This window comes from Akebia trifoliata, chromosome 12 (assembly GCF_017979445.1).
Source record: "Akebia trifoliata isolate Shusen 1 chromosome 12, ASM1797944v1, whole genome shotgun sequence".
NCBI lineage: Eukaryota > Viridiplantae > Streptophyta > Magnoliopsida > Ranunculales > Lardizabalaceae > Akebia > Akebia trifoliata.
The window spans coordinates 33,286,097-33,306,283 of NC_141386.1; the positions used below are offsets into that span (position 1 = coordinate 33,286,097).

Below are 20,187 nucleotides of genomic sequence, written 5' to 3' on the forward strand. Positions count from 1 at the left end.
CTGGAATTAATTAAGAGAGGAGAGAATGGAAGAAAGAAAGAAAAGAGACGTCGGCCCCATCATAGAAGAGAGGAGGAGAAAGGAGAGCACGAGAAGTTCTCGTACGTCTTTTCCAGAAGGTTCTCTCGACTCTCGATCCTTCGTTTACTATTTCTCATTCCACGTGTCGGTTTCATCGTGGAGCCCAAACGGTTTAAGATAAGGTTTCTTTAAACTATTTTTATAAAAAAATATAAAATAAATCTTGTAAAGTTTGGAACAAAAGGGTAGTAATACGTGTCATAGGTAGCGTGTAAGTGTTGAGTAAAAGTGGTACGACTTAAAAGCAGGCGCTTTAAGAGGAGAATTCAGGAAGAAAAGAAAAAGATAAAAAGTGCAGTTGTTTGGAAACGAAACAATATTATTCCCGATTAGATTGCTCTACTTGGGCAGGATAATTATTCTGGTTTAGGATACACGTAATACGGATTTGGAGCCTAATATGGATAAAATCGTCTTGGTTTAACTTTGTCCAATGAGAGAGTGTAACTTTATTAAAACTATAGATTGAATGGCGTCAATGGAATGTAACTTTATGTTTGATTGATGGAAAATCCTGCATAAAAATGCAATTGGAAATTGAAGTTCCCACTACCAATTTCTTTCTCGTAGTGGAAAAATAATTCCTTATTTTATAAAAAATGATTTTTTTTTTTTTTTTCAATTGGATGGGAGATTTACAATCCATTTGATATGTTTCCTATCTGAAGAGTTATCAAAAGTAAAAGTAATAAAAGTTTTAGTAAAAGGTTAGGTCATGTTGATTCGATTGATGTGTATAAAATTTCAAAAGGTTACATGTTGTGTTTACACCATTTCGATCTTTTGTTATTTCTTGAATCAACTGAATCCAACACTTTAATAGAAGGGTAAATGTATAAAGATACATTACTTGTATGTATTTTATTACCATCTTAAACAAAAAGCTTTTATGTTTTTTATAAAAATGATACTTTTATATATATATAATTGAGGGTGTATATTATCGTTGATGGTGTGGAACAATAGGAAGGGATAACGTGGCTACTAATGAATGAAGAAAGTGGGTTTGGTGGATACATATAATATATTAATAGTTATTATAGCTCATTCAATGGGTGAGTGATTTCAACCAAGACCATTACGTGTCAACTCCTGTAAGTACAAAATAAGACAGCAATCAGAGTGATGTTGTGATTTGTGAAGCTTGATAGTATTGGTCAACAAGGAGGTACTATAAATCAAGCCACGCTTTCACGTTGGTTGAGTTCAACGATGAGCTCGTTGGGGAAGGGGGGATGGGGTTTGAGGAGGCTAACCAATGCGAAGCCCCAAAAGAAATTTTCTCAAGGGCATTTTCATAATTTTACTATTATTATTATGTAAAACCCTAACAAGGTTTTTTGGGGTATTTATATTTTCTCGTTTTTGGTTAAAGGGTGTAATCTGTAACTACGAGTTATTTCTTCATAATGGAATCGATGTGATCTGTGGATGTACCTCAATCTTGAGGGAAAATTATGTGTTTCTATGCATGATTTGTGTTTTGTCTCTATTCGTTTCTTGGTTCAATTGTTCCTCTTTTTTCTCAACAAGTGACACGTGATAGCATCAAACTACTTGACTAATTATGGTCGACAGATTTTTACAGTTAAGAAACCAATACAATTGACAAGGGATTAATGTGAATCATAAGGGATGAATCCCTAACTTGATTATGATTATAATTAGGATTCTAATTATGATTGTATTTCCATATTAAGATTAGAAGTATAAGGAATAAGAAAGAGTTACAATTATACGTGGAATTAAGACGATAAGGTAGAAAGATTATAATTCTATATAGGATTAGTAGTAGGATTTTAAGGAGTTACTCAAAGAGATTGAAACTCTTCTCATCTATAAATATAGGAGAAATCATATATGTAAAAGACTCTTTTTTCGATTCATTTATTCTTGCTAACTTGATCGTCAGAGAGTCTTAATCTTGAAAAACTTCTTAGATTTGAGATTTTTTGTAGAAATTAGAGGGAGATCATCATCAAGATTTAAGTATAGGGTGAGGTAATCTTTTTTACCTATCTCCTTTGACGCCCATCGTGAGGAACAAAAGAAGAAATTTCATAAAGAATTAAGAAATTCAACAAAATTCCATTGCACCACGACCAAGAAATACCATCACCTCCAACATAAAGTAGAACTCACAACAACCCAGAGATTAACCTCCTAGAGATATGGAGATGATGGAAGAAGAACATTCGAACGGAGGGACTGACATATACTATAATGTTATAAAAATGGATAGATAGATATATTACGTTATTACCAAGTTGAAAAAAGCTTTTAAATATTTTAAAATAATATAGATGATACTTTCATATAAATGTTTATGATATGGATATCACAAACATTTTCTATAGATATATTGCACTCTCATCATTGACCAATTTCAATTTTCAAGGTAGCAAATTATGTTATTTAAAATAATTAAGTTAAATATCATCCTATGTTTAATAGAATCATAGAGTGTATAGACAGATTTAATAAATATTTCATAGAAATTTTTAAATACGTAGTTTAAAGGTGATTAATTTTTTCACTTTAAATGAAATAATCAAATCAATTTAAATGATAATATCATTAAGTTTTTTTTTTTTTTTTTTTTTTAAAGAATAATGATTTTTTGAACCCCCCTTCCTCTAACACATGATCTCCGACGTGGCATGTGCTAGACACATAGATTCACACACAACTGCAGATATTTATGGAGATGTATAACTGTGTATCCCGAGAAATCTATGGTTCTAGCCCATGCCACTTTAGGAGACGTGTGTTAGATGCTGTTAGAAAATCCCGACTCTTTTTTTTAAATGAGATTAGTAACTCGGTGACGACAAGAATTCAAACCAGGTCCATGGTATCGAGTAGTATACGTTGAAATTAAAGAACTATATCTACCATAATTGATCATAAGGATATGGATCTTTGGACGGCATAAATCTCAAAATGAAAATCTCTAGACATCAACAACCATTTGAACACAAGAGCAACCACAAAGGATGATGTTGACGCTTCTCTTACTTTAATAACCTTGCTTGCAAAGTATTCAATGTTGTTTGAAATGTCGGACTTGCTGCGAGGGTAAAAGAGATGATAGAGCGCCACTTTATATAAAAGAGTGCAAAAGAAACCCTTTTTCACCAAAAATAATATTTCTGGCAAAATGTGCAATTATATATACAGCTGCAAATTGTATTTTTCAAAAAAAATTATTTTCCTTCCTCTTTTAAGCACAATTATATAAATAATAAAGATCTCTAGCATGTTGGGATATTAATGGGTTTGTACTAATCGCCCTCAAAATCCTAATCTGAATACTTTCAAGCGAGACGACTTGGTGTAACAAACGGGTAAATAATCGGGTAAGCCTGTTTTCAATGTGATTAATAATTCAGTGACGACGAGAATTGAACCTAAGTTTATATGATATCATCACCCATTTACTTTACCAATTAAGATAGTTGGCATCTTCAAACCAACTCATGTTTTCTTTCAAGCTAAAGCTAAAAAAATAATAATAATAAAAAATCTGAAATCTCTCTTAAGGGTTTGTGTGATTGTTGGGAATCGTTTTCAAAGGAATATGTATTCCGCTGTAACATAATCAATAAAAATTGAATTATATCATTAGATTGCTACAACGAAAATGTCAAAGGGAGAGTTGATTTTTAGTTATGGAGGTGAAGGTAACACTAAGAGAATAACATTAAGAGGTGGGAAAATCATTTTCTCAAGTACAAAGATCGGGACAGAAAACGTTTCCCACCTCAGGTGGAAAATTACTTTGAAATCATTTTCCATGCTCAATCTTACGTACCTAAGATATCTTTATAATCAAGCCAAACTTATTAAATTAAATTGGACAATCAAAAAAGGCAATTATGATCTCAAATTATTCTCCAATTCTAACATAAAAATGATAAGATAATGAGTGGTATTGTCAATTTAGTCACTTATATTTGGTGGCCTAAATGAGTGATTTAAGTTAATATATAAAAGAAGTTGATTAATTATTTTACTCGTCAACTTTCTATCTACAATTCTTCCATGTATTTAATTATTATTTTTTACTATTTCTTCATGCCACACATGCACTTTGTCTCTATCATCCACAAATTTGTTACCGTTAGTGTCTTTATCACTCAAATCAATAATACCAATTTTCAAATGAGTTGGTTTTTTGGTGCAATAATTATTACATTTCTGGTCCCTCTATTGTATTTGAAGCAGTATGTAGCTTTGGCTTAAGTGGTGGGACTTTTTCACTGATGTGATTTGATAATTTAATAAGAGAAAAGATCAAAAGAATGTGATCATAGTTTAAATTCATGTTGTTATTATTATTATTATTTTATTATTATTATTATTAACTTATGGGTATATTTATCTTTGAGGTGAGATATACCCATTAAAGAGAAAAAAAAAACCATTTTTTCATTGGCTACCAATATCCTTTACAAGATCACAAGAAATGGTATTTTCCACCATTTTCATGTATCGAAATAATAATAATAATAATAATACTAATAATAATTTCTTACTCCGTTCCTAAGAAAATTACTAGGTATGTAACATGTTATATAGTATTTATTATATTATTTTTATTTATTTTAGAATTTTTTTTTTCTAGGGTTAGGGTTCTTCATTTTGGAAACAGTATTTAGAGATGGATCAATTCTAGATTCTAAAATGGTGGATTGAGGTCTGACAGCCAAAGTGGCATGCCATAACAAACAATTACTAAGTTCTTATCATTTGATGAATAACTTTTTTGATTAATTATTGTCCAAACATTTTTTAGCCATCATAAAAATAAGGGGAAATGATTAAAAATGGTTAAATATTTTAATATTTATTTAAAAAAAAATTTCAAAAATTACCAAAAAAAATTAATTTGTCCCACAATCCAGCATTTTAAATGGAGGTTAAATTGATGCGGTGTTAAAGCAAGCTATTGAAACGTTGGACAATCCAACATTTTAATCATTCAGAGGATGTTTTTAATAAAAAATTTTCATTTTAACACATTAAAATGCTGGAGAATCTAGCGAGTTACTAAAACGGTGGACTATCTAGTAACTTAATTTGTTTTTGGTAATTTTTTTTTGTTGTAAAATATTAAAATATTTAACTCTTTCAGTAATTTTCCCTCTAAATAATGATAGAGAAAGGAACCCTTCCCTAATATCCTTGGATTGTTCTAGGGATTTGTACGTTGTAAATCTTGAGTAAATATGGACCTTGATGACCTTGGCCATGGGCTAATTGCTATTTTTTTTTTTCTAATCGGTTGCTAATTATAAAAATTCCTTTGACAAGAAACAATAATGCAATAATTCAATGTTGAGGAACATTTCACAAGATCAAATTTTGAATAAAAGAATTTTCTTAGATAGGTGCAACACTTGATTAGGTCTCAAGAATGCTTGACCTCATATGATTCTAAAGAAATGCAAGTAGTCCAATCTAATACGAACTTAACATCAAACCTAATGTGGATCTTATAGCACCTACTATTTTAAGCTTCAAAAGTTTCAGATATTATATATATGAGTCGTGATTTTCTAACTCCCCCTCTGAAAATTCCCCTTAACTCTCCTGACGTCGTTGTGCATAGAACCATAGATTTTTTTTCTTGAGATACACAACTGCGAATCCCCATAAATGTGTATAGTTGTGCATCCCAAGGAAAAATCTATGGTTCAATGCATAACCACGTTAAGAGAATTTAGGGGGAGTTTGTCAAGGGGAGTCATTTTATCATTATTATTATATATGCATATAGGGTCAAATTCGACAATCGACATTAGGGAGCCAACACATTTGTCTTATATGAATTAAAAGTTCTGGATTAGGTTGATTTTTTGTGAGGATGATATCTATGTTGAGAAGATCATCCTCGTAAGCACCTAGTCCAATCCAAAACTTTTAAGTCATATAGGACACATGTTGACTCCCTAAAGTTGGCCAAACCTAACTCATATGGTTATATAGTTACTAGTTTTAGATGAAACCTAATCAATCTGATTCAATTTATAAAATCACATAAGTAATATAAAATGTGAAGATTTCAATTAATTTATTGACAAAGTCTTGGAACAAAGACTTGAATTTAATTTTTGTCATCATCAAATTGCTATCTCATTTAAATTAGGTTTACTGATCACACGCACGTGTAATGAACTACTTGATAAATTTTACAATTGTTATTATGTCTTTAGTTTCAATATGGTGAATGTTACAGGAGGTCTGATTGATTTGAGAAGACATGACTATGACTATAATAAGTAAGATGATAGACACTAAAAATTTCAAAAGAAATATAATATAAATAATGCTGAAGTGACCTCAAGATTGTACCTCACATCGTACATCCTGACGTGAAAGTTTATGGGAATCATAGATGGTTTTTGTCAAGATACGAGTAAAAAACATCTATAGTTCCTATCCACTTTCAGGTCAAGATGTGTAATGTGAAATACAATCATGAGGTCACTCCGCAAAACTCATATAATATATAAAGGTTAGTGTTCAACAATCAACATTAAAGAGCGAATGCCTTTATCTTATATGATTAAAAAAATTTAAATTGGACTGATTTTTTGTAAGGATGATTTCTATAATAAGGAGATCGTCCTTACAAAAAATCAGCCCAATCTAAAATTTCTAACCACATCAAAAGTGATTTACAAATTAACGGTACAAAAAAGACAATCTACAATTTCAAACCACTTTGATGGAAATTAGAAATTCAAATTTGAGTGATTTTTTGTGAGGATAATCTCCTCCCATAAAGATTATCCTCATAGAATATCAATCAATCCAAAACTTTTAAGTTATGTAAAACAAAGGCGTTGTTCCGTAGAATGGGACCCAAATATAAAATTTGTATACTTCAATTATTATGTTGAATTCTTACTATGTGTAAAGGGACACGACTAATCCAAACCCATCCAATGAGTTATAAGATTCAGAGACTAAAAGAGTGACCAAATGATATTTTGTGGATTGATTGAAAATGGGTTTTCATTAAAAAAAAAAATTATTTCTTGTTTTTCAAATGGAATGTTGAGGTTGAAGAGTAGAATTTTTGCCCTATTTGACTATTAATTTGTGAATCATTCATTCTTTCTTTTTTAATTTAATTGGGTGATCCCTTATTTGACTTTTTTTTTTTTTTGAAAAAATAGGACACTTTGATGATGGTGATCATATTACCATTATCCTAAAATAATCCAGTTTGCTTAGACTGAGATTCGAATGTTTGGCACACGTCCTAACGAGTCTTGTCAGCGTGGTTATCTAATTCTAAAGTAGGAAACCAACAACATCAAAACCATCTTTAATAGATAGATTGCCCAAGTCTTAAATTATATACCAAATGGTCGTTATTTTTGTATGATTTAAGTTTTTCACGTTTCCACCCAACATGACAAAGAAAACGTTTTTCTGACGAAACAGAGTCAAAAACCGTGGGCCGTGTGCGGTGGGCGGTGGGCGGTGTATGTGTAGCGCACAAGTGAGTGGATACAGAATCGCTAGACGCTAAGAACATGTTTGATTGCAGGGAAAATGTTTAGTTTGTTAGCAAATGATGTCCATACAAATTCTTTTTCACTCTTTGAGTACATCATGAAAAATCTTTTTGTACTCTTTCATTTAAATTGGGTCTTACAAATTGTTTTAGTAAATCTAACTTTACAATATCTTACCGAGAGTTGTTGAGCTCACCTTGTGGCATATAAAATTCTATGAATTTTTTTTGTCCTATGTGGGTTAAAAGTTTTGGATTGAACTGATTTTTGGTGAAGATGATCTCTATGATGAGGAGATCATTCTCACCAAAAATCAACTAATTTTAAAACTTCTAATCTCATGTTTATGAGTTGAAGAATTGTGGACCGTCCACGTTTTGTAAACCACTTTTGATGAGGTTAAAAGTTTTGGATTGAACTGATTTTTGGTGAGGATGATCTCCTCATCATAGAGATCATCCTCATAAAAAATCAACTCAATGAGGAGATCATCTTCACCAAAAATCAGCTCAATCCGAAACTTTTAGCCCACATAGGACAAAACACGTTATAGATATATGCGTACACAGATTCTGATCCATATATATATATATATGTATGTGTGTGTGTGTGTGTGTGTGTGTCACAATCCCTTGATTTTTCTTAAGAATGACTTATGAAAAAAACATGTTATCCCAACTCTTTAAATGCAAAATCCAATGGTTGAGATTTATCCTTGGGATAAGTATCTCCAAGATTTGTGTTATCAAGATACTCATAACTTTCAATCATTGGATTTTGTTTTTAAAGGGCTGAGATCATGTGTTATTTTCATGAGTCATTCTTAGGAGTCAACAGATCTCAACCCTATACATATACTTTAAAAAATCGTTTTCTCCCGTTAAATTTTAATTTTAAATTTAGGAATTTGCTATGAGTTAAATAGCTAACCATTTTCAAAACCTTGGACCAAAGTCCAAAAAGAAAATTGGATGTTTTTATATTACTATTTTAATTTTTTTCATGAAATCTAGCAGATTATGGTATTGGATTTGCCAATTTGGTAATTTATTTGAGTTCAACAATCCAAGATTTGAAATCTTACTAAATTAGGAAGGCACGTGTTTCTCTTTTTCTGTAATAAAATTTAAATTAAAAAGGGGTATGAGTAAATGGGAATGTATCTAAAGGATTTATATGAAAGTTAAAATATTGATTAAAGGATTTTTGAAAATTATATGATAAAAAGAATGATATTTTTGTAGTTTAAAAAATTAACCAGATTATGGGGTCTTAGGTTGCAATTTTATTAGTTTTTAACCAAAATCACCCTAATTATATAGGTTAGATGTAAAAGTGTTGGTATTTATGAGATCCAAATTTTGGTTCCTTGTGGCAAAGAGTCGTGCTGGGGTGATGCAGTATTTACTGTGATTCTCACAATTCTGATGTGGATATGCATATATAACCGTAGGTGGTTTTTACTTGTGTCGCGAGAAAACACATCATGGTTATGTGCACATCCACATCAGACTTGTGAGAATCGTAGTAAATACTTTTTGTCATTTCAGCATATTCTTGTGGCAAATCATTTTCTTAGGGGAAGGGCATGAGAAGATTTGCCACACCAATCTGCAAATTATTTTTTCTTGCTTTTCATATTTATTTTGCTCTCAAACACTGTCAAATTTATATTTTCCACGACAAAGTATAATTTAGCTCAACAAAACAATAGTGATGGGCAATGTGGATAAATGCCATGTGGTCCCTAGTGTAAAAATAAAATATGTGTTATTTTGAATGGAAAAAGTAGAAGTAACTCCAAGAGGTAATAACTAAATGAAAATCGACTAAGATGGATTGGGCATGTTCAACAAGGGCCAATTATAACTCCTATTAAAACTATTATTCAATTTGATTCAAAAGAGCTTGAATGGAGACAACAAATATTATCTCTCTCTCTCACAATAACAAGACTTGGTTCTGTGGAATGGAGGAATATGATTCATTTAGCCAACGCCAAATCTTTAAAATGAAGCTTTGTTGTTATTGTCATCGTTGGTAGCTGATCATCATGAATGATTGTAATCATAATTGATTCAGTTGTTTTTTATTGACTTGTATCTAATGTTAAACCCAACTCAAATACTATGGCTTCCATGCAAGAGAACGTGTCTGCGACTCTACATGAAACTACAGTTCATTCAAGTTTTCCCTTTCAATCCAATCTCTCTAAATGACCTGATTTTGCCAAGCTCTTCATCTTCTTTAGCTCCAATGCAGCCTTCGAACTCAAACCCTCGCTCATTTTCTAAGCTTAACACAGCCACTTTACCCTCATTGTGCCGGTCTAATTGCCTTCCCTATCTTCACAACTTCTCTTCCTTTATCTTCTCCGCTTTCATCAAAACAGTTTCTAGAGAGGGCCTCTAGCAACTTCACACACCATTCGACACAGATGGTTGGAATCCCCATAGCAATTTGATGCGTTACAGTGACCAAATACTGTGGGACATTAGTTCCTCGGCTACTCTTATTACTTTCTTCTCCATTGTTTGCAAGGCACTTCGAAATGTCTTCCATAATTATTTTCTTTGAAAACCATTAGAAAATGTGCAATACAAACAATTGCGCTCCAAGAACACATTTTTAAGTTCTAGTGACGCATCAACATGGCTCTGGATAGAGTGGAATGGAGGAACGTGATTCATTTAGCTGACCCCAAATCTTTGGAATAAAGCTCTGATGATGATGACTGGCATCAATGTAAAATCTTCTACCTTACCTTGCCAAGCCAGGTACAATAGCAAGCCATCTTGTGTGTTCCACGGATCATAACTCATGATGAACTTACAAACCTTAGACAAAAGGAAATCTCGAGATCACTGACGATTATATTCCCAACTTTCCCATTGAACATCTCTTTTAGATGCTGTATTAGACCGTCCAATTCTCAGAGATGTTATATTAATTAGAACATTCCCTATGATGACAAACTTTTCTAGTTGTCTTCAGGCCATAAAGATCAGCAAAACATCACAATCACTGCATCACATTACCAGAAACCCATCTGATAATTTATATTAGCTTTGATGTGTCCCAATTCCTCCTGCAACGCTTGTCACTGGCCTTTGTGCCACATAAAATTCACCAGGTCACCATGTAAATGAGAAAGTCTCCACACCCACATCAAGAACTTAAACAATAAATATCAAACCAGCTTGCTTGGAGGACAATCATGCATCATATAGACCTGCAAAAAGGTACAAAACGTGGACCATGCAACCAGGACAATCCATCATAAAAACTGCTGGATGCACTGCTGCCACAAACTACATTGGAACTCCCTGCTTTTGGGGTTATGTAGGAAGATAAGTCATCGTTCTCCTCCCACCCTCCAGTGTTCACATGGGATACATCCATAGGAACAAAAACTCTTCTTTTTTTTCTTTTTTCTTTTTTTTTTTGGTTTTAAGCCTCGTTTAAAATGTGTTTTAAAACTTCAACGATTAAAACAATAAATAAACCTCCATACATTTTTAATTCGTTTTTTTACGTTTTCACGTTTTAAACATGTTTTTAAAATAATAAAACCCCATTTTTTGTATGCCAATTATTTATTTTTATAACCTTATGGTTGTTTGTGATTTGATTCATAAATGTAGTTTAATATGAGATTTGATGATAATGTTTGATGTTATGATTTTTTAATAGTGTCCTATTCTGTTCAAAAGATTCTTTGGTGGTCAACTTTTTTAGCATCATAGAATGTATAATTTCGTGTGGAAACATGCTATCAGGCATAGATATTCAATGTTGTTGTTTTTTCCTCAAAAATATATTGGAACCTTAGATTAAATGTCTAATGTAACATGTGTATTACATTTCTTTATAATATCTAATATATATATTATATTTATCATTTTTTCCTGTTTTGTTTTCATTTTTTTCCCATTTTTTCCGAAGTTTTCCCCTGCCTTTTTGAACCCGAATTCCGACTTGGTGACTATGGACCCATCCAAGGGGAATTTCATGATGGGAATCTTTTTTATCAACAAGTTCAATCCAGTTGATGATCATGACCACTGTGCTTTGTCTAGAATGTTCACTGCATATTCTAATCACCAGCAACACAGAAAGTTTTGTTAATCCCGACTGATTGTGAATAGTTTTTGTTCAACAGATCTATTGTGATGGGCAAGTTGATGACCACCATGTACATGAACAATGAAGAACCTATAGCTTAGTGGAAGAGTGCCAGTCTTGTAAACTGAAGTTGATGACCATGTGTTCCTAATGTTAATATGAAGACCCTTCAAGGTACTTTGCAAGGAAAACAATTCAAGTTAAAGAATATATCTTATTCTACTGCTAATCTTATGGCCATGGTTATTACTATCAGATGCCCTAGTGTTTTAAAAGTCTAGGCAATTTATTCCAAGACAATGTAATAAAAAATAAGTCTCTTGGCTATAGGGAACTTTGTGAAGACACACAGCTGAAAATATCAGATCAAGGAGATGAACAGTCCAATTTCGCACATTAGTAGACCAGCAAGGATGATCAAAATGCATAGAAATAGTAACAAAGAAGCAGATGATGGTGGTTGTATTGGGTACAATTGTTGTATTCTAATACTACGACCTTTTTGCACCAGAATATGTCTGACTTGAACCTGAAATAACGGTCCATTCAAGTTTCAACTGATCTTTGAATGACCCGTTTCTTATTTTGTTTAAGCCAAACTTTTCATCAATTTTCCTTACCTGTTTCTCACTTGATCCGTGCCTTTATTTTCTCAGCTTTCATTGAAAGCATGTCAAGTGATACTTGAGCAACTTCACACAGTAACTGTCTTTTGATACAATCTTCTCATTGTGGTTGGGTTCACACACTAACCATCTTTACCATTTTAGGGTTCTTGCATTTTGGTCTAAGCAATTTAAGAAATTTTTTTTTGAGAAGTTAAGCAATTTAAGAAATTAGGGAGAACTTTTTAGATGACTTCATGTTAAGGTGGGATTCCATGAGCTGTGAGGAGTTTTATTGGGGGTAGCATTTTCACCATGTGGGGCATTCTCTTTAGTTATTTTGTGTATCTTGTTTATGTTTTCTTCGGCTGATCTTCTCAACCTCTGACATTGAAAATTGTTTTTTTCTTCTAATGAAATCTTTTTTGCCTATCAAAAACAAAAAGTATTCAGAAACAATGCATGACCTCGAAGGGGCTTAGACCCATAGAGCAGTTGGTTTGACACATTGCAAAGCAACTTTGAGGTCGTGGGTTCAAGTCCAGCTTACCTATCCAAAAAAAAAATGCATGAACTCGTAGAATCCAATATCAATAAAATTGTGACAGCTTTCATGAATGCAAAATAGAGAATACAAGTGATTACTTGGATTCAACTGGAATAAAGCCAGGGCATGGTCAATGTTAGATGAATGTGTGGGTCCAGCTCAAGAGGTAGGACCACATCACCTATGTTCTCCAATCACTCCCGTTATGAAGTGGAGAGAGTTAGAGACTTCGAGCCTACTACATTCCCCATATTGATTACCTTGTCAATCTTTGGGTGTGGTCGAATCTTTATTCTCTCGTCGGAACAAATACAAAATAAATTTTAGGTTCTCTTGTATTCTCCATTGTTTCAGAAGAAGATAAGAAGAAAGGTCTTAGTCCAAGTTGAACTCCCTTAAAAAGCTTGCAAATGTGTTTTCTCCATGCTTTCGACACTAGAAAGGGGTTATTTTTGAAGAGTTACAAAGTGAGAAGGCACTTCAGTTAGGGTACTTGGTTTGGTCATAATGAAGTTTTCTTCTAATGAGTCTCAGTCTGGAGAAGTTGTATCTTTGTTTGTGTAATAGTGGATTGGCATTATGCACCATGTTTTTCTACATCACATTAATGGATTTTCCACGTAAGTTCATGATCTTCTTGTGTATATGATTGATTGTTTATTGTGTTCTCAATTCAAAAAGAACCACATAGCCGTGTTTCCCCAATAATCAACTTGGACGCAAATTCATACAACTTCTTGAATTGGCTTAATTAACAATAAAACACAAATTTTCAAGGAATTGAACTCTAAAGAAAAATTCTTGTTACACAAAATGCACGAATCAGTGGAACACAATGTCAGAAAATCGCAACAGGCACAACACTCTCCATTCAAAACTAAACCATAACCAACTCAATAACACAACAATAGAGGGAAAGACACACGAGCAAAGACGTCATGAGACATACAAAACGCCACAACGATAGAATACAAGGCTTGATGAAGTAACAATTGCCCAAACAAAGACAACCCACCAAGCCATAAACAATGCCACTTCTTTTACAAATGCAGAACAAGGCACAAAACTGCATACAAATGGAACAGTCCCAAGTAAGTTACCTTCAATCAGAGATAAGCCGAGAAATATAAGTATCAATGCCGCTGGTGCAAAAAACTGCAAAACTACCAAACACAAGTAGTAATTATGCAAGAAGATCTTCGCTCTACTGAAATCCAAGTCCGGAACCTTACTAGCATGCAACCTTTGGTACCAACATAACACCGCTTCATCTAAATACATTTGCAAGTTTGGGCGCAAAGAGACAATCTGTGAGATACCCGAAACCAACAAACACAAAAGCCTAAGTTTTACAAACTCCAATTGCGCCATCCCCATATTCCCCGCCAACTTCTCATTAATACCATTAGTATCGAAATTTCTCTTCTTAATGAAAATTTCCACTATGGGTTTGATCCAAAGCAAAGATGTGAACACCACCACCAAGAAATTAATATAAAGAAGCAGTCGAGCAAACCATCCGCAAGAAATTATTGATAAATTCCATCGAAGCTGATCCGTTCCAAGCCAAAATGTGCGAGCACTCTTCGTCGCTGGCATGAAGAGAAAACCCGTAAGACAACCCGCAAAAAGGGCAATAAAAACCTTTCCGAACCCATCAACGGAAACGAAATCGAAGTCAAATACATAAGGGGACAACAACGAAACAATCAGAAAAACTAAAAGAAACCCCAAAATCCCCACAATGATACTGAGCTGCTTTTCGGACCTCTTCGATGCAGTTATCTCAAAAGACAGCTTAGAAATCGAAACAAACACCTTGCAAATAGCAATAAACCCTAATAGAATCGGAATTACAGACCCATTAATAAAAATTCCAGAATTCTCTGGTATGGGAAAGAAATAACAAAGCAAAAGAGATGAAATTGCCACTAAACAGCAAACGAAAGCGTCACGATAATCTGTGAAGTAGAGCCGTGATTGAATATGGTTATCTACGAGTTGTAATCTGAAGATCTGAGCATTGTTTTCGTCGAACTCGAATTTCTCTTTCGATCGATTCCTCTTCTTTGGTTCTGTGTTTGATGATGAGGAGAGGTTTTGGTAACCCTCGATTCCTGAATCTGATGATTCGGTGCTTTCGGGCCTACGAATCGCTGCTCTGATACCAGATTGAGACCTGTCGTTGCCTACGTTTTCTGGGAGTATATAAGTGAAGAGACCTTCAAGGAATCTGATTGGAACCCTAAGAATGGTGAGGATGAAAGTTACAGAGAGAGGGAGTGCAATGTGAAATATTAGATTCTTGTAGGGGGCGAAAATAGATAACATGATTGATGAATTTTGGGTATCAACCGTGAAAAATCAGAATCATTTTTTTTTTTATAGAAGGGAGGATTTGGGATTATTGCTATCTGTTTTGCCCTAGAGAGAGAGAGAGAGAGTTTGTGAGCTCTCCTCAGATACTGAGAGCTAAACTGATCTGAGATCTCAACGTAGGTTTTGAGAAACAATTACTAGATTTGCCCCTAAAGTTCTCATTAATCACGATTCGGGAAAGAAACGGATCGGGTGGAGTCCGGTAAATATGGGTAGGGCTGGCAACGGATCAGTTCGGTACATGATCACTGCCACTCCAATACCGATCCGAATTTTTTTTAATTGTATCAATTAATATGTGAACCGAATCCTATCCGTTTCATTTCATCCTTAATCTGAAACCGATCCGAACATATGCCTTATTTTCAAATTATCAATGTTCAATATTTAAAAAATAAAAAAAAATTCCTACTCCAAATATAGAGGAAAATCAAAAGGACTAAAATGTTTTATCTATATATATTTATATGAAATTAAGAAAAAAAAATTATTGAAATATGTTCAGATTAGATTGGGGTATATCCGAATCCAATGCGAAATTATGTCAGATCTAAGATTTCAATCTGAAAATCCAATTTTTCATGTTTTTTAGGATCGGATAGGTTCGGACATCGGGTATATTTCGAATCATTGTCAACTCTAATTAGAGGTCCGACTTGGTTTAGTTTGATATGGTTTGGTTTGATATGATTTGGTTTGGTATTAGGTTAAGAAATGTAGTGCTAACCAATTTGAATCTTGGTTCAGGGCTGGTATAGAATAGAACTAAATCCAGAATCGTCCCCTTATAAAATAAATAATTATAAGAAATATTATTTTGGATTGGAGTAAGAAGGAAGGTGGTTTCATCAAAATATATGTTGTTTGGAAAGTAGGTTTAACCAAGAATAGAAACGAATCGAACTGATTTTAAATCAATTTTGCTTGATTTGATTCTATGGTCAATTTGGTCTGGCTCTAGTTCTTATTTAGTACAACCGACCAAAATCAATCGGTTTCAATTTAGCACCAAACCGTACCAAGTTGCACCCATATATATTCCCCTAATAATGGTATGTTCTTTAAAGGGTGATTACGATATACCCCTCCACATTTCGATCAATATTAAATATTTTTTATAGGCATTATAACATGTCACCCAAATGAGTTATGATTTGAAGCACAATGTTACAGATACTGCTATGTTGGCAAATTGAGGATTTAGAATATTGACCTATGTCTTCTACTAGATACTAATAAAAATAACCTCAATACCCCCATCTTCAGCCTCTAAGTTGATAAAGCCTTTGAGATTCTATCTCCTTCAAACCTGAAGAACAAAATTGGATTTTTAGATGTGTAAAAAAGGTGAATTTTTAGATAGAAAAAACAAGGATTACTAGAAGACATTGATGATATTAAAAATAGTTTATTATAGAGACTAACAAGATGAATATGATAGATTGTAAAGGGAAGTTCTCAATCTTTAAATTCCATTACATTCAATCTTCAAACCTCAAGAATAAGATAGAATTTTGGGTAGAAAAATTGAATTTTTTTACTGGACAAGAGATGGATTAAGTACTTTGTTTTGAACAAAAAATTACAGTAAAATTTAGCAACTTGTTGGTAATAGATTTTTCAAGAGAAAATAGAGGGGATTTTGGCTAGAGGTTGAAGATAAGAACATTTAAACTATTTAAATTAGTCCCTTATAAAAGACTTAGGTCAAGGGGTATTTCATTAGTTTATTTAATAAAGCTGCTATTGGCACCTCAACTCTCACACTTAGGTCAAGGGGCATTTCATTAGTTTATTTAATAAAGCTGTTATTGGCACCCCAACTCTCACGTATTTATTTCTTTGTTAGATTTCTATTTTTTGGGGAGCCTAATCATAAATAATTATTGGAATTGTTTAAAGGAGTGTTATAATGTTTTGTAAGATTATAATTTGAGTCAAACCTTTGTAATATTTGAAGTGTGTGTCTTTAAAGTATTTTAAGAAACTTGGGTGTAATTAATACAAGTTGAGGTGCCAATAACAGCTCTCTTAATTAAAATACTTAATGTAATATTTATTTATGTCTTGGTTGATATTTTCAAAGCACAAAAAGCTTGATATAACACTCCAAAGTATGCCTCGTCATGCAATTTTTTGGTTAAGGACTTGCAAAATTGATCTTGAAAACATTAACTTTTCAATTAGATTTGAAATATTTTTGGAATGATTTTGAAAAATCAGATAGAATTAATTTTTGTAGTCAAATATAATAATATAAATTATTGAGAAATCTGAGTTTTTTATTCCTAGGCCTAGATGAAATATTATTCGATTTATTTTCTTAGGTGACTCATATCAAGCCTTTTAAACCATCAATGACACCAATCTTTTTTTTATGAATTTCTTTTAGGGGTCACGAATCATACAAATAATTTTTTATCTTCTTCTTCTTCAGTGGGAAACCATATGACCATATTTTTTTTAGTAGGAAAAAACCGATACGCAAGCACCACTACATATAAAAATGCATTTTCATACAAATCAAGCATTTTATCTTTTTTTGTGTTTTGATGACTCACCAAAATCAAATAAATGAAATGATACACATTTTTTTTCCGCTATAGACCATGTTACTGGAATAATGCCACCACGGCCAATAAAGTGCCATGTGTCTGAATCTTTTAGGCTCATGGTTTTAAATTTCATCCGAGACTAAGACAACTAATCCAAGTCATCTCGGTAACGTCCACCAGCAAGACGAGTTGATAAGTCATCTCGAAGATATGGTTTGTTTTGTTTTTAAGGCATTTTTTTCAAAACTCATCTGAGATGACTCAAATAAATTGGTTGTCTCGGACGAGATGACTTGGTCTCATTCATGGACGAGACTAGACGCCAAAATGAGTTTTAAAACCATGCCTAAGCTTACTAACACTTTTACTTTTCGCCCACTCATTTAAGGGACTCTACATATTAAAAATTAGTCAAATTAATGATTTATAACAATTAGATTTGAATACTTATTTTTTTCATGGCTTGTAACCTAGATTAAAAAAAAAAGTTCAAACTCTACTGAAAATGAATAAAATCCAATGATTACAAATTATCAAGGCCAATTGGATTTGTTGACAAGTGGTAATTGCATCTCTTACGTTCAAAAACTTAAAATATATATATAAATGATCCTTACCACCATTATAAATGGAGATACGATCGGATGGGATTCAAGTTTAATTAAGTGATTATATTTTCTTCTAAATTGGGATGTTGTTTTCAAGAAATATGTTGCTTGGTTTGTTGATTTGCTTAGCTCAAATACGAGTTAATGGTGCATGGCTTGCAATTCTAGTGCGAATTTGGTTCATAAGGGTGGAAAAAGATAATTCATTTTTGGGTTCGCCTATGTTCATTAGTTCGGCTCATTAGTTTGGCATATGTGGCCAAGGAGGAGGATGCAAAGGAGATGAACTTAATTTCGTCATGAGCTTATAACTACTCGAATATAAAGAAAGGAGATAGGGGAGAAGAAAGAGAAAATGTTCGATTCTAATTTTAAGTAAGTCGATGCCATGGGTGCCAAGATGAAGTCAATACGGGGTGAATATTGAAACCCATCTCCTCCTATCAATACACATATATAATAATGTAAATTTTATTATTAAAATATATAAAAATCATTACAATATAAATTAAATTAAAATACAATTGTGTGTCCCACTCTACTAAAGTTTTGTATGGGATAAACGTCTCACTTAAATATAATTTTGTGGGATCCACACTATTTACTCTATTAATTTTCTCTTCACCCCCTTCAACTTTTATGGTCTCCTCCCCGCGATAACATTCCTCCAATTTTATTATATTTTCTTATTTTTTTCAATAATCGCCCTTTAATTTTACTATATTTGTTCATTTACCCGTTTAACTTTAAAGATTTTTAATAATACCTCTCTAACTCTATATTTATTTTGCTCCCTTAACCCCCAAATTCTGATATATATATATATATATATATAAGAGTAGTGATAATCTTACGCCCCCCGCGCACATACTACAACCACCGCTAGATGTCATTAAATCTTGTAAAATGGATGACATCTAAGAGATGTAAAAATAGTGGTCACTTGTAGATCTTTAATGTGTGTGTGTGTGTGTGTGTGTGTGTGTGTGTATATGGACAGGGTCAACAGCCAACAAAAAAACCCAACGTAAGTAGCCAATGTTTTTTCCTATACAGGTTAGATGTTTTGGAATGTGATGGTTTACAAAGTAACTATCCACATTTTGAGGGGGTTAGACATTTCAGAATAGGCCGGTTTTTTGTGAGGGCCTGCATATAAAAATCTATCGACTTATCATTTTTAAATGTGATATCCATTAAAATTATAATCGAAGATGGAAAGAGTCAAATAGCTCTTCATTGACGATGATTCTTACATTGAATAGATACTTAAATAAATAGAAAGTTAAAAATCTATTAAATATGCTTTGAGAATGAAAGCATGGTAACATAATAGATAATTTCTCTAGCTGTTTCTTTCATATAATGTTCACTTTTGAAAAACTATTCCAAAAAAATTAACAGATCATTCAAAAGTAAATAGAAGATGATTAAAATAATCAAATAACTATACTTCAATAATGACTCTTGAATCAAGTCAAAATTGAAATTTTCAAGCGAATACGTTATTTTCCACATTTGATTTGTTTGAATGTAACATAAAGTTCATAGGACTCAAAGAAAAAATAAATCAGTAAATCACATTGTGTGCACAAATATATTGGTAAGTGGTTCATTATATTTCGTGAATCTAGAGCAAATTGTACGATAAACTAGATCTCTTTGTACTATTTTAGTCTAATAGAAATAAACTAATAGTTGTGATTTTCAGACGCATCTTCTGACATACACCCCCATACACTTCCTGACATGACA

At 32.7% G+C, this 20,187-nt stretch overlaps 1 protein-coding gene across 1 annotated transcript; it reads right to left on the minus strand.

Moving 5' to 3' along the window:
* Positions 1–13,648: 13,648 nt before the first annotated feature.
* On the minus strand, positions 13,649–15,366 carry LOC147389672 (transmembrane protein 161AB protein). The gene has a single exon (XM_086418600.1). It carries the CDS (start codon positions 15,219–15,221, stop codon positions 13,827–13,829), a length of 1,395 nt encoding a protein of 464 aa, XP_086274726.1. The 5' UTR covers positions 15,222–15,366; the 3' UTR covers positions 13,649–13,826.
* Positions 15,367–20,187: the final 4,821 nt, after the last annotated feature.

Coding starts and splice junctions, on each gene's coding strand:
- LOC147389672 (XM_086418600.1), bottom strand. CDS start 15,221: ATGTTATCTATTTTCGCCCCCTACAAGAATCTAATATTTCACATTGCA.